At 41.4% G+C, this 13240-nt stretch overlaps 2 protein-coding genes across 2 annotated transcripts; one reads left to right on the forward strand and one right to left on the reverse strand.

Moving 5' to 3' along the window:
• The first annotated feature begins 630 nt into the window (after positions 1–630).
• LOC140314185 (vacuolar protein sorting-associated protein 26B-like) lies at positions 631–8214 on the forward strand. Its single transcript, XM_072392283.1, has 6 exons — positions 631–1396; positions 3308–3464; positions 3649–3813; positions 5239–5414; positions 5536–5678; positions 7459–8214. The coding sequence occupies exons 1-6, from the start codon at positions 1174–1176 to the stop codon at positions 7594–7596; spliced, it is 1002 nt and encodes a 333-aa protein (XP_072248384.1). The 5' UTR covers positions 631–1173; the 3' UTR covers positions 7597–8214.
• Positions 8215–10667: 2453 nt separating this feature from the next.
• Positions 10668–12225, reverse strand: thyn1 (thymocyte nuclear protein 1). Its single transcript, XM_072392284.1, is given in 8 exon segments — positions 10668–10860; positions 10933–11083; positions 11170–11265; positions 11337–11405; positions 11407–11430; positions 11577–11645; positions 11722–11891; positions 11961–12225. Coding segments are annotated over 8 exon segments (675 nt in total). The 5' UTR covers positions 12010–12225; the 3' UTR covers positions 10668–10813.
• Between the last annotated feature and the right edge of the window lie 1015 nt (positions 12226–13240).

Here is a 13240-nt window from a genome sequence, read left to right on the forward strand (position 1 = left end):
ATATTTTTTTTTGTCTCATTCTGATGAATTCAGATGGTTTTATCATTTTAAAGCAGGGATCCACATCCTAACATTTTCTATCACTATCAAATAAAAGGTACAATTACAAAAGCGCACAAAAGCTATCGACATAACAGCAAAATGTACTTGTATGTATGAAATACAAGCAGTATTTAAATGTTGCTGGTTGAAATGCACAGGAAGTAGCAACTATATATTGCCGTATAATTAGATGTACAACTTAATTGTATGTCATAATCATGTTATGTGTGTTGTTTTCTGTTTTGACCTTTAAAAAGAGAGGTAAGGAGTGATTTTAGTTTTCAGATAAATAACGGTGTGAAAGGGGTTAACTATTATATCTATTATTCTTGCTGTGATAAACTTAATATATACACTACATTTAAGAGGGAACTATTGTGCAAGGAGGTTAGAAATGAACTGATGAGTAATCAACTCAGATTACTAAAAATTACAATGCTCCAATATGTTATTGCAATGGACTACTTTTACATTATAGCGCTCGTGTTAAAAGGCATTTAACCGTTTGCCCTTAAGTAGCCCGTTTGGGAACATTTATTCAGTCGTTTGTACAGTTCCAAATCTCTCACTTCCGGCTTTATTTTGGAAAATTCTACCCGGAAGTATTTTAGCCAGACCAGGTAGCGTAAGCTAACGTCGCATCTTGATCGTTTGACAACAATCGCTGTCTTCTCTGTCAGAGCACAAACATGTAAAATACATTTAACGTTGAGTGGATTGTGTCGGCTGCAGGTTTATTTGGTCAGAGACAGTTTAATGGTGACAGTAAGTTCAGCAGAGGTGAAAAAAAAGAGAAAAGGAAACGGCTAATTGGCTGATGGACATGTTAACGAACGTTTTCGTTTTGCCGTCGTGTTGCTAGTTTGCCGTGAGTATGGACATGTAGTTAAAGTTCAAGAGTTTTTGTTTGTTAAATATCAGGGGACTTTATCTATGCCTGGCCGTGTAATTGTATGCTCCAAGAGAGAACTGAGCAGTTCTCAGTTCACACCCCGCAGGCCTTGGTGTGTGTTTGTTTTCTCATTAGAAACATCGGCAGGGTCTTTGCACTAGTTTTTTAAACAAGTCGGAGAAACGCTGCGATAAGACTAACTTGCATGCGATAAGAGAGAGCGCAGACGGAGCGTTATAATGAGTTTCTTTGGTTTTGGACAAAGTGCCGAGATCGATGTAGTCCTCAATGACGCTGAAACGAGGAAGAAGGCAGAACACAAGACCGAGGATGGGAAGAAAGACAAATACTTTCTTTTCTACGATGGTGAGACTGTCAGTGGGAAGGTGAATGTTACTCTGAAGAACCCCGGGAAGAGGCTGGAGCATCTCGGCATCAAAATTGAGTTTGTCGGCCAAATAGGTGGGTAGAAGAAGTAACACCCCATTGAATACACCACACAGACACGTTTTAACTAGTCAGTTTACTCTACTGAACAGGAGTTCCGAGGATTCAGCGTGTAGATTGCAGACACATAGCCGTCTATGGGACATTTCTGGTACATGAAGGCAAGTTTATTTTATTTGCAGAAGGCATGCAAGGCATTCAGATTAGAGGCAAAGGAAACAAGAAAAGTACAGTGCAAAATAAAACTGAATTGCTCCAGATTGAGTTAGATCAAGACAGTGGTTTAACAGGGGGACAGAAGAAGAGAAGAGGTGTCAACAGGTCTGTCCGACACATGAGGCCTAACAAATAAAGAGTGCTTCATTGTGCATACAGTTTGGTGGGATGAGATGGATTGTAATCAAACTTTTGATAAACAGAGAAGCTCAAATAATGTTTTCCACGCTCCTTTGTTCTGAATTAGGTGTAGATATCTGTGTCTTTAGTTATAAGAGGTCACATTTGATGTGCCAGGCTGGTGTGTTATGGTGCTTCTCGTTAATAGGAGAAGATGGTTCAGTTTCCTCTTTGACAAGAGCAATCGTAAGAAACCCCTAAAACGCTTAGGAGGGTTGCACTGCTTTTTTCCCCCATTATAGTTGACTCATGAGGCTTAATGTTGGATTGTTCCTAAAAGTACACAAGCCTTTTACAATTGTACCTTCTTGATAATGATTACAAATAACAAAAGATAACAAATATCCAAAAAGTCAATCGTTTTTTCTTAAGACTTCGATAGCTGTTTTTTGACTTCAAGAACTTTCACAAGGAGACTCTGGGCTTTTAGGGGGTTCTAGTCCCTGCCCCTCTTTAGGAATCAGACTAAATAAAGTACCAGCAAGAGGTTTTTCTCCTTAGAATTGCCTTGTTTGGGAGATTGTAACTGGCACTTTCTGGGTGGGACTGAGCATTCGTGACGCATCATGGACACTCTTAGCCATCTCACAGTCAGTTTCCACCACAGCGTTTATGCCGTCTTTTTAGCTGAAGTTGCGTTTTCACACGTGAACAAACCCAGCCAATCGTGCCCGTTTCAGTCATTTGGGGGAAGAGACACAATGCCAACTGCAGCGATGGAATGGGCTGGAGAATGAATGAAAAGAGGGGGCGGCAAATAAATGTAAGAGCAAAAAACAGGAGACATGAACAGTTATTTTCTGATTGTTTAACTGCAGCTGTGCTTGAGCTGCATCCACATTTAAAAGTCATTATGAGAGCATCGATATTGAAAAAGAAAAAAAGTCATCTAAATTTGTTGAATTTGGCCCAAGTCACCCAGTCACCAGTTTTAGGAAGCAGGCTAGAGAATCTTTTCCTTTCATTACTCAAACACAGCATTTATTTGAGAGCTTGTCTTTGAGGTAGAGTTTTATGAATATCTTAAAAATAGGACGTTTGTAAAGGTAACTCATCGGAGGCACTCACTTTTTATTTTGAGCCTTTTCACATTAACTTAGAGGAGAATAGTGACATCATTTTACAAGATCTCAAAGTACTTCAACATCATTGCTGGTGGATTCATTTTCTGTTGATTATGATAACCTACAAGTAAAGAAAACAAGGAGGAGAGGATCCAGGTCCTTCCATCCAACAACATTCACTGTCCCATAAGGAAAAACGTTGTTCTGTGAAGTGAAGCTTTCTCTTGAGGATTTAACAGTTTCCGTAAACACAAAGAATCAATGATCTGTTTTAATGTATTAATGTTCGATTTTCTTCTCCATTTCAACATGATGTTTTATTGTAAATACATTTTCATGTTTCACACACTTTCTTTGAATGTTAGATGAAATAAAACTGGATGTTTCTTCACTACGGGGTACATTTAAAGCTAAATCTTACTGTGGAGTTCTTCCAATTTAACTCTTTCTCATCTCTGTTTTCTAGAGTTGTATTACGACAGAGGAAACCATCACGAGTTCGTTTCCCTGGTGAAAGATCTTGCGAGACCTGGAGAAATAACTCAGTCACAGACTTTCGACTTTGAGTTCACTCATGTTGAGAAACCCTACGAGTCCTACACAGGCCAGAATGTCAAGCTAAGGCAAGTTTGATTATTGACTCTGCTTTATAGGTGAGAAGAGGGACTGTAAGAGTCACTTTTTAACCGGCCTGTCATGTGAGTTACATTTAAACTGCATGTTTGACCCCTGATGTGAGCTACATTTCACCTGCAACATGAACTTTTCTTGAGCTAGATGCCAAGTGTGTGTTTGTTCGACTTTCAGATATTTTCTGCGTGCCACGGTGGTCAGAAGACTAAATGACATCAGTAAAGAGATGGACATTGTGGTCCACACGCTGAGCACCTACCCCGAGCTCAACTCCTCCATCAAGATGGAAGTTGGAATCGAGGACTGCCTCCACATTGAGTTTGAGTATAACAAATCCAAGTAAGACTGGCGAGAATGCAACAAATCGTTATTTTCCACGTAGCCTTCTTAGCAGAAAAGGTTCATCTGACAGTCTCAGAGCCAAATGAAGTGGGATCTCCAGTTTGTTGGTTTGAGTTGATGAGTCTTAAAAAACATTTCAGCGATATATATTTAAATGATATTGATTGTATAGCTATAGCTGTTTTATCAATAGATCAACAATACATTGATTATTCAGTTCCCCAGTTAACCGTTCCATGAAGTAAATCCTGCCTTCAGGGCACTTTTCAAAACTGAGGTAATAAAATGTTTTTGAAGAATGAAAAAACAATCAATCAGTATATATACACTCCACTGAATTAATTGATCTCTTTCACACACCCCATTTTACAGAAACGCCTGAAACTTTGATTCCAAATTAAAGCGACGGTAGCTTCTGAACCTTCATGACTGAACGCTTGAAGAATAATGTCAACTCCTTAAATTTGTTGTGAAATCAGAAAATGTGCGATGGCTAAACTTTATGTCTAAAGTATGGAAAGTATGGTTGATTTTCATCCATCTAGAATAAAGGAAATTTTAGTCTTTGTAACTGGCTTAATCTGTTGAGGCAAACTGTGGGCGCGCTATCCGTGAGCATCCGCCGCAGATCTGTTGGCCTTCTCACCAAACACGAACCCTGGCGTCACCAAAGCAAAGTGTAAATGTGAACCTCTGAGTACAGCCTAATAGGCCAGTTTGGTCTGACTGTATCAAACCTGCTCCACTTGGATCTGATTGGCGAGTGGAAATCTGTCTGAATTGGAGGGGATGCCAGATGCTTTCTGTAGGTGCAAATTAAACATGTGCTCTTAGATTTATCTGATTTCCAAGCGGTCCAGTATGACAGTTCTACCTTGTTCTTAAACTATTTTTCATGGAAAAAGTTCAGGCTGAGCTGAAAAAGGGATGCCCAACGACTGAATGGAACCGCTGAAGCAGCTGAAACTCAAAAACTTCAAACGTACTGTTTGTTTTTGTTGTTGTCGTAAATCTTATTTCTGTGGGCATTACTCTGTTGATAATGAATTCCACCAATACAAAATATACCTTTTGACCTTTGACTTGTAAGATTGGGTACGTGTGATCATGTAACTCTCACCTCGGACATTCGGTAAGACCTGAATGCAGCAGTTGTTGCAGCTGTGGACAAAATCTGTAAGGAATTTAAGAAAGTTTTATAAAACCGAGAGGACAAGGAACCCCTTTAATCCTCAGATATGTTCATGTATAGGGATGTAGTGTTCCTGTATAGATTAAAAGAAGGATGCATCCTCTGTGAGTTGCAGTACATGATGACACCAACGCAGTGTGAGGCTGATCATTGTTCTAGATGCTACTCACTGGGAGGATGTTAGGCATCCTGACAGTGGAGAAACCATATGCTCCTGTCTTTTCTGACAGGTACCATCTGAAAGATGTTATAGTGGGAAAAATCTATTTCCTGTTGGTGAGGATTAAGATAAAGCACATGGAGATTGACATCATCAAACGTGAGACAACGGGCACCGGCCCCAGCGTGTACCACGAAAACGACACTATTGCCAAGTACGAGATCATGGATGGAGCACCAGTCAGGGGTAAACGCCACTTATTCTTCATCATGTTAAAAAATGTCAAACATAAAACTACCGGCAGTCCTTCTTCAGCCGTAGATATGGTCCAACCTTGTGCAATGTTTTTTTTTTTTAAATCTATTAGGGGAGTCCATTCCCATTCGATTATTTCTGGCTGGATATGATCTGACTCCCACCATGCGAGACATCAACAAGAAGTTCTCTGTGCGCTACTACCTGAACCTGGTGCTGATTGATGAGGAGGAGAGACGCTACTTCAAACAGCAGGTGAGAGATGGCGCTCCAAGCAGAAAGTCAAGTCAGCCATTGTTTGTATGTATCCTGAGAGCATTATCCTGTCCTGCTTCTACCTGCTTAAAAACATTCCCATGGATGTGAGACCTTGTTTTTCCAATACTATTAAGAGACCTGATGACATTCAGGCCTTAGAGAATGTCTAAGGCCTGTTCTTAGGGTAGACTGGGTAGACCTAAGACGATTTAAGGTGGAATCGAGCATTGTAGAAAGACTGAATGACTTACAGTGAGTAGCAAGTGGTTCTAGTCAAATTGAATCGAACGCCTGCTGGCGCACACACACTGTTTCCTGTTGGCCTAAACTGATTAGTCATTAACCTCAAAAAACATATTTGTTCCACCACATGGAGGTGGATCGATTTATAAAATCGATCCTCTGGAGCCCATTGAATTTTTTTGAACTCATGTCAACTAAAAATGAGTCTCCCAGTACATCTGATCAATATGAACGGCTGGTGTGTTGGTGCAGTTCTAATGTTAAAGAGACACACCCCGCCGATGCTAATAAAAAGAGATGATGTCACACTTTACATGCTGCATTTAGTGCTACTCGTTTGTTTTTTTAAAGACTCGTCTCGCAGATAAATTCCAAGCTGCTGTGACAAATGTGTTGAAAACATATTTTCATCACAATGATATTATTATAATATTGATATTATTATATAGTAGCTGCATGTTGTCTGTGCTGGAGCAGCCACATCTGTGTCATCACTGCTACACTCTGGTTCTCTCTCGCTATGCAGTGGTGCACCCTGATGGAGGATGCTTTGACTCCCACCGTAGTCACAACCAGTGGCAGTCTGCTGCATAATAGATGAAACTGCATCATAATGGAGGTTAGCCTTTCTCTGTGGGTCAGGTGATGTGTTGTTGTGCGGTAGAAGGCAATGATCGGCAACCATTTAAACCCTATATTAAAAGTGTTTGAAGAAAAAAAAACCCACCACGGTGTTGCGTCACCTCCTATTTTAACAGCACTCGAGCTGTTTTCTCTCATGAACACTGGAGATGTTACGGAAGTTTGGTCTCGGCCTTCTCTGCAGTTGCTCCTCGCTAATGTGCATCACGGCGGGACATTTCCAGCTGGAGATGCGCTCTCACAGCGTGAAATGAGAGGGCGCTGGCGGAAGCGTTGGTCTGTGACGCGCAGGCGGCAGGACATGAAGCAGATGTACGCTGTGGGAATGGCTGTTTTCTTCCACGAGAAAATCGTGTTTATTTTTAACACATTGCCACCTGAAGGCCTGAAGATTGCAGTGAGCTAATGTTTTCACCTCTTTTTTTTTTTTTCTACAAGGATGTTTAGAGTTTTGTCTGGATTCACTGAGTCGTCTAATTTTACCTCATAACGTATGATGAGATCTCCAATTATGCGCTGAATAGCAAAGAAGAAAGAAGAGTGAACTCATCCCAGTGTTCTCTGAAATGCTCTTTTTTCGTAGCCATTACTGACCTGGTGAGATGAAGTAGTCATCTCCATCGCACAGCTTCCCTTGGTGTCTCTTGGGTGCTTCTTTGCTAAAATAACTGAAAGCATTGCGAGCATCAAGTATAAAAATTTTCATTATTACTCAGAAATTGTTTGATGTGATGTTTACGTACGGCTGGTAAATCTAGGACAAGACAACTGTTTCTTCTTGAGCCGTTAATTATCATCTCTCACTAAGCTTTCACGGATATAAGGAGACACAAATATCATCAACGCACACAGATTTAAACCTCCAATCCTTTTATTACCTCCACCCTTGCAGGAAATCACACTGTGGAGGAAAGGGGATGTGGTGAGGAAGAGCATGTCTCACCAGGCCGCCATCGCCTCCCAGAGGTTCGAGGGCTCGGCTGCTTCGGAGAGCGCGCTGGAACAGGCTGCAAAGGAGGAGAGCGGCTAGAGCCGCCGCCCTCCTCTCACAAGACTCGTCGGCGTCCGCGCCGCAGTGGCGGCGACACCCGTCAACTGTGCAACATCTGGCGGGGCAGCTGTTTTAGCTGTAGCTGCTGCTGGTGAAGGGAGGAAGAAGGGAGACCAACACACACACGCACACACTAACACTGTGTGTGAACTATGAAAGCGTTTGCATGGGGCGTTCAGAGCAGCTTCAGGCTGCTGGTCACGTCCTTCTTCATTCACGCGTTTTGTGTTTCTGTACGAGAATCAAACTAATCACCTGTCGCCACGTCTGCTGAGTAAGATCATATGAAATTTCTTTCAACCATTTTCAAGCCTTGTTTGTTACATTCTAACGCTTTTTTGGGATTAATTCATTTCTGGTCTCTTTATTATTACAAATGATTTATCATGAGATTTCCAACAGGCCAATCTGACATTCCTCATTTAATGAATGCATTCCTAACATTGATGTAGGGTCTAAAAAAGAGGTAACTTTGCACTGGTTTATCTTGCTGAACACGCTTTCTCTCTGTGGTGTTTGAACAAAATGTTGGAGGTAGAAAATGGAATATTTTGAGTAGGACGCCTAAAGTATTATCCCACCTTCTTTTTTTTTTTCTTTTTTTTCAAAAGCATGTAAATAAGACCAGTTAAACCTGTTATCCTGTTCCAGCTTGTATACAATGAATATCCAGTACGCAGTGCTACAAAATGACTTATAATGTCCATGTGCTTTACCTCAGCATTCCAGTGGTGTTGGGGGACGGTGTCAAAGTGTTTTTATCAAGGTCTGATCCTACAGAGTCTTCTCTATCCTCGTTATTAGAGACTTGAAAAGTTGTGCCTATGTTGTGTAATAAGCAAATTAAATCTTCCTGCCTCTAACATGATTTTAGCCTTTTAACCAGAGAAAAATGACAGTAGAACTATCTATCTTTTGCAAAATGCTAATCGATAACTCCTTGTTCCATGAAGTCCAATAAATTGATGCCAAATGGAAAAACCTCCGCTGTTGTTGTGTTGCAAAAATGAGGGAGTTTGTTGCCATGTGTCGCTATGAGCCTGAGCACAAATGTTTTGAGAGGGGGGGGTGCGTGCGTGCAATGAAAGTATAGTTCAACATATTCTTAAAGTGCTCACAGAGTTTAACGATGCAACACGCTGATATTTTAATTAAAGAAATATCCGTTAACATTTTTCACCGAGAAAAATCCAAGAAAAGCAAAGCTAGTGAGGGGTTGTTCGTATCCGGGTCCTGCACAGTCCATCGCAGGTGGATAAACTTCAGTGGTGCAACACTGATGCTGAGCCCTTCAGCAGTGGTTACTACGGTAACTTCAAATAAGAAAGAGCCTGTCAGTGCAGTCACAATTACAGCTCAACTGGACCATTTAACAGTTTACACGCATGGCAGCAGAATCCGGTTGTTGACTTGTGTATATCACTGTGGATTATGTGAGAAGACATTCCACAGTGTCCTCCGTGGGAGATCATTATACTTGTAAGAAGAGCTGAATTCACTGCTCAGACACGGTCTTCTTTACTTGAATGCTGATTTTTGTCAGACGATGCTGCGGTTTTAAAGTTAAGGTTTTATTAGAGCAGAGCGACAGTCTGGAGGTGCTTGGATACCTCGTCGAAATGAGCTGATTTTCTGGGAAGATTTTGGCCTCTGACAAAAGAATCAAGAAAATATGTGAATGAGAGCGGCTTTCAAGGCAATTCTGCTGCACTATTTATGTTTACATAAAGACTTTGAGCATGTAAAGAGCCAGTAAGCTCTTTTTACTCTAGTTTAATGTATAAATGCAGGAGTAAAAGCTACAGCCACATTATCTGGGCGTGTTAGTTTGGAAAAGCTTTATTTTTTGTAGGATTTTTGGTCTAACCAATGTGTTCACATGGATTTTTTAAAAGCGTCTCAGGCTGTATTGTCCATACGTACTTCAGATGAAATAAAAAGCTCTTTGATGCCACGTCGGTATTACTGCTGACACCACGATAAAAAGACACTGTCATCAGTTCTTGACAAAGAGATCCAGCACAGAAATGCCCCCCCAAACACTTGGTTCAGAGCCGCAGGGAATATCTTGGAAGAAACTTTGACAGCATCCACACGTCAGAAAATGCAACGGCAGCTCCTCACGGCTCTGACAGAGGCATGGACAGCCACTCCTGTCAGAGGAGGAGCCTGTCATGCCTCACACTGGTGCTGGTGGACCCAAGTAAAGTAAAGAAATGATTCATAGCTCATATCAAATCAGTTCTGGTAAGACAATATTTAAATAGATCGATAGGATTACCCAACATTCACTGACTATACATTTTCATACCCTGAAGTTATGACTAACACAATGATCGTAATATCACAGAAACAAGTCTAATTAGTTGCAGTGTTGTTACAGTGATGTTACAGCTGGTGACAGCAGACAGCCTGTTTAGAGCTTAAAGAGCTCACGTATAAAAAAAAAAAGACTTCATCACACAAGTTTAGTCACTTTTAACCAAAGTGATTTGCAGTTAAACTTTATTATCTGGTTGTAACAATCAGTACTTAAGGCCCGACACCTTTAACAGGACAGATGAGAGGTTCCCCAGCTGCGCCGGACTTCATCACTTCTATGACTGTAAAAAGCAGATTTCACTTTAAACAGTGCAGTCATCACTGCATCTTTCAGCATCGAGGCAGCCGTCAGCTTCCAGCACATGAAATCTGTGCAGGAACACCATCTGAGACATCTTTCTGTTCACTTTAACAGATCTTCACCGGAGAGTGAGCACAGCAGGGTTATGATGATTCCCTGAGTTAAAAGCTGACAGTACTGAGTTTGGCAGGATGTCAGACACCTTTTGTGTTCCCACTTCGCACAAATGAAGCTTACTGTGGAACTTCACAGAGCGCTGAATGCTTTCTGATGTTTTAACCAGCTGTGTGATGCTGTGATTAGTTGTGTTTTAAACGATGATTAGTGTCAGTAAAACAAGACCAGTCAGATTACAGATGATGTCACACCACTGCGATGCATTCGCTTCCTACAGTTTAAATGTTATTTTTTTGCCAAGAAAAGGAAGCTGACAAATTCAACTTTGGCTGTAATAAACACATTTATATTTTATATTATTAGCATAAAAGAATACAACAGTTACAGTCCACATAACCACTAGTTTGATGGTAGATGTCTCTCTCCAGTGATTTCACTGCAGCATGAAGAAAATCTTCACAAAGGCTCTTTGTCCTCCAGGCTCAGGATGAAGTCGAACTCCTCTGCGGACAGAAAAGAAAAACCCGATCACAGCTGTACAGCAGGACAAAGCGGCGCCGCCGGTTCTTACATACCAGAGGCGAGGGGCTGGACAGAGAGCCTGGCCCTCGTAAAAAGCGCCATGTCCTTCAGAGGCCCCCCGCTGGCCCGATGCTGCAGGTGGTACTTCTTCAGCTCCGCCAGAGGGAGAAAACGCCTCATCATTCTCTGATACCGAACATCTACCTGAGAGGAGGAAGCGGCGAGTGCAGCCTGTGAAGCCTTGTCGTCATTACCAGTTACTCTGCTGAATGAACATGTGCTTGGTTTACCATGCTCCACTTGGGCTTGTCTGGTTTGCTGGATGCGTCATAATGGACATCTTTCTTGTCAAACTGAGTGTGGTCCACATATGCTTCCTTCACAATCTGGACAAGGAAATATGGCTGAATATCAAGCCTGTTAGGAGGTTTATTTTAACGAAGGAAGAGCGACTCACCTTCATGAGTCCTGCAATCCCTGGGTTCTTGCAGTTGCTGTGGTAAAAGAAAGCCAGCTGCCCTCCCTTTCATCTGCCTCATGAAGTTGCGAGCCTGCAGGTGACAGGCTGAGCAAATCAGTTCTACTCTAGACAGATTCATGACAAAATGGTGGTGGCGTTAAGCCAAGACAAGCTTTTTTTTTTTAGTGTAGTGCTGAGCTGGTCCCCTGTATTCTGATGAACGTTTTGTGGCTGTACCTGATAGTTGCGGACGCCGTCCCAGCAGCCAGTCTGATCAGGCAGAGCCTTCAGATCTTCTATGCCAAACTGCAGAATGAAGCGTGATAGTCACACAAGAGCCATCAATTTTTACCGTAAGAGAAGAGGCCGCGCCGCTTTGTACCTTCACATCGATGCCGTTCTCAATGCGGCTCTCGGGCTCAGACTTCATCAGCCAGTGGCTGTGGTCTGCAGAGCCTGCCGACTTGGAGCCCTCCTCATTTTTCCCGACAGAAGCTACAGCTTTTCTCTTCTTGCCAGTCACAGAAACTGTTTCTCCAAAGTCAATTTCGCCTGCAAGGTCCCAGCAGTCATCAGAAAAACCACCAGACAAGACGTTTGACAAGGATTTTATCTTCTTACCTGAACTTGCAGTTGTTTTACTCACTCTGGCCTTTTTCTTGGGTGACATCACTCTCCGTCTGTAAAGATCCACAGATTTGAGTGCTGTAATATCAAATTAAGCCAAATACCTTTGCTCTACCTCTACCTCGTATATATTTCTGGTGGGACATTTGCAATCATTATTTCAAAGAGGATTTTTTTTTTTTAAATCACACTGCACACTCTTGTGCAACAGTTTTAGGAACACAATGTGAAGTGAAGCTACCTCCAAAAACTAATTCAAACAAAGTGCAGTTTCAAGCATCTTGTCAGTTCTGTTGTAGTCTCTTTATGTTATCAAAGAATGACTCAGGGCTTCAGCATGCCTTCTGTTGCAGGGCCTCTTGTTCTCTTTGCGGCTAATATTTTCCTATTCAATCAATAATTGTATGTATTAAATTAAAAAATGATGAAAAGCATGATAAGCTTGCTTTCCTTGTTACAGAAATGACAGACGACAACTAATTGTCTCCATGATAGTTACATCAATTTCAAACTAATAAATCTAAATGAATCAATATGAATCTATATGAAGAGGAGTAGCTTCGGTTTTTCTTGAGAAGTCTATTCAACTTCATTAACATTTTGAAGACTTTAATTTGTGCATACAGTGTTTTTCGTTCAGATCTTTTTAATCAGTAATAACAGATTCAATGATAGAAAACTCAATCAGTTCTGTCGGTTTTGCTTTACTTCTTGCACCAAATTATACCAAAACGAACTAGATGTTTGAAACGTTTTGTAAAGCGAGAGGAAATGGCTTTTCTTAATAACTCTCTTGTAGCCAGTTCATAATGATCATCACAGACTGAAGCAACATGAAGCAAAGTAAAGCAGACATCGCGTGGCATAAGGTAGTCAGCGTAAACTTAACGCACGTAACGTTACAGTTACCCGTTAAAAAACAACTCTGGTGTGTAGCTAAAGCTCACAGCCATACCTTCAACGAGACAGTGCATCAGACCATCAACTCCCGCGAAAAGCCCACCACACGTGACGTCAACAAGTTTATCGGTGCACTTAATTCTGTTACCGGCTTCCGCCGTTAACTGGTTAGCTAACACCATTGGCCGCGTACGTAACTGCCCCGGTCACACTGACCCGCTGAAGCATATCCAACAAGGTGTTAGTTTTATTATAAATTAAATATATGTATTCACAGGAAACTAGCAGCTTAATATTTTGCAGCAAGTAACAGTATCTGTACCAGTTACAATGACGTTGCAAAATATTTACATTAAATATGTTTGTACAGAAGT

This window comes from Leuresthes tenuis, unplaced genomic scaffold (assembly GCF_036924035.1).
Source record: "Leuresthes tenuis unplaced genomic scaffold, fLeuTen1.0.hap1 SCAF_9, whole genome shotgun sequence".
NCBI lineage: Eukaryota > Metazoa > Chordata > Actinopteri > Atheriniformes > Atherinopsidae > Leuresthes > Leuresthes tenuis.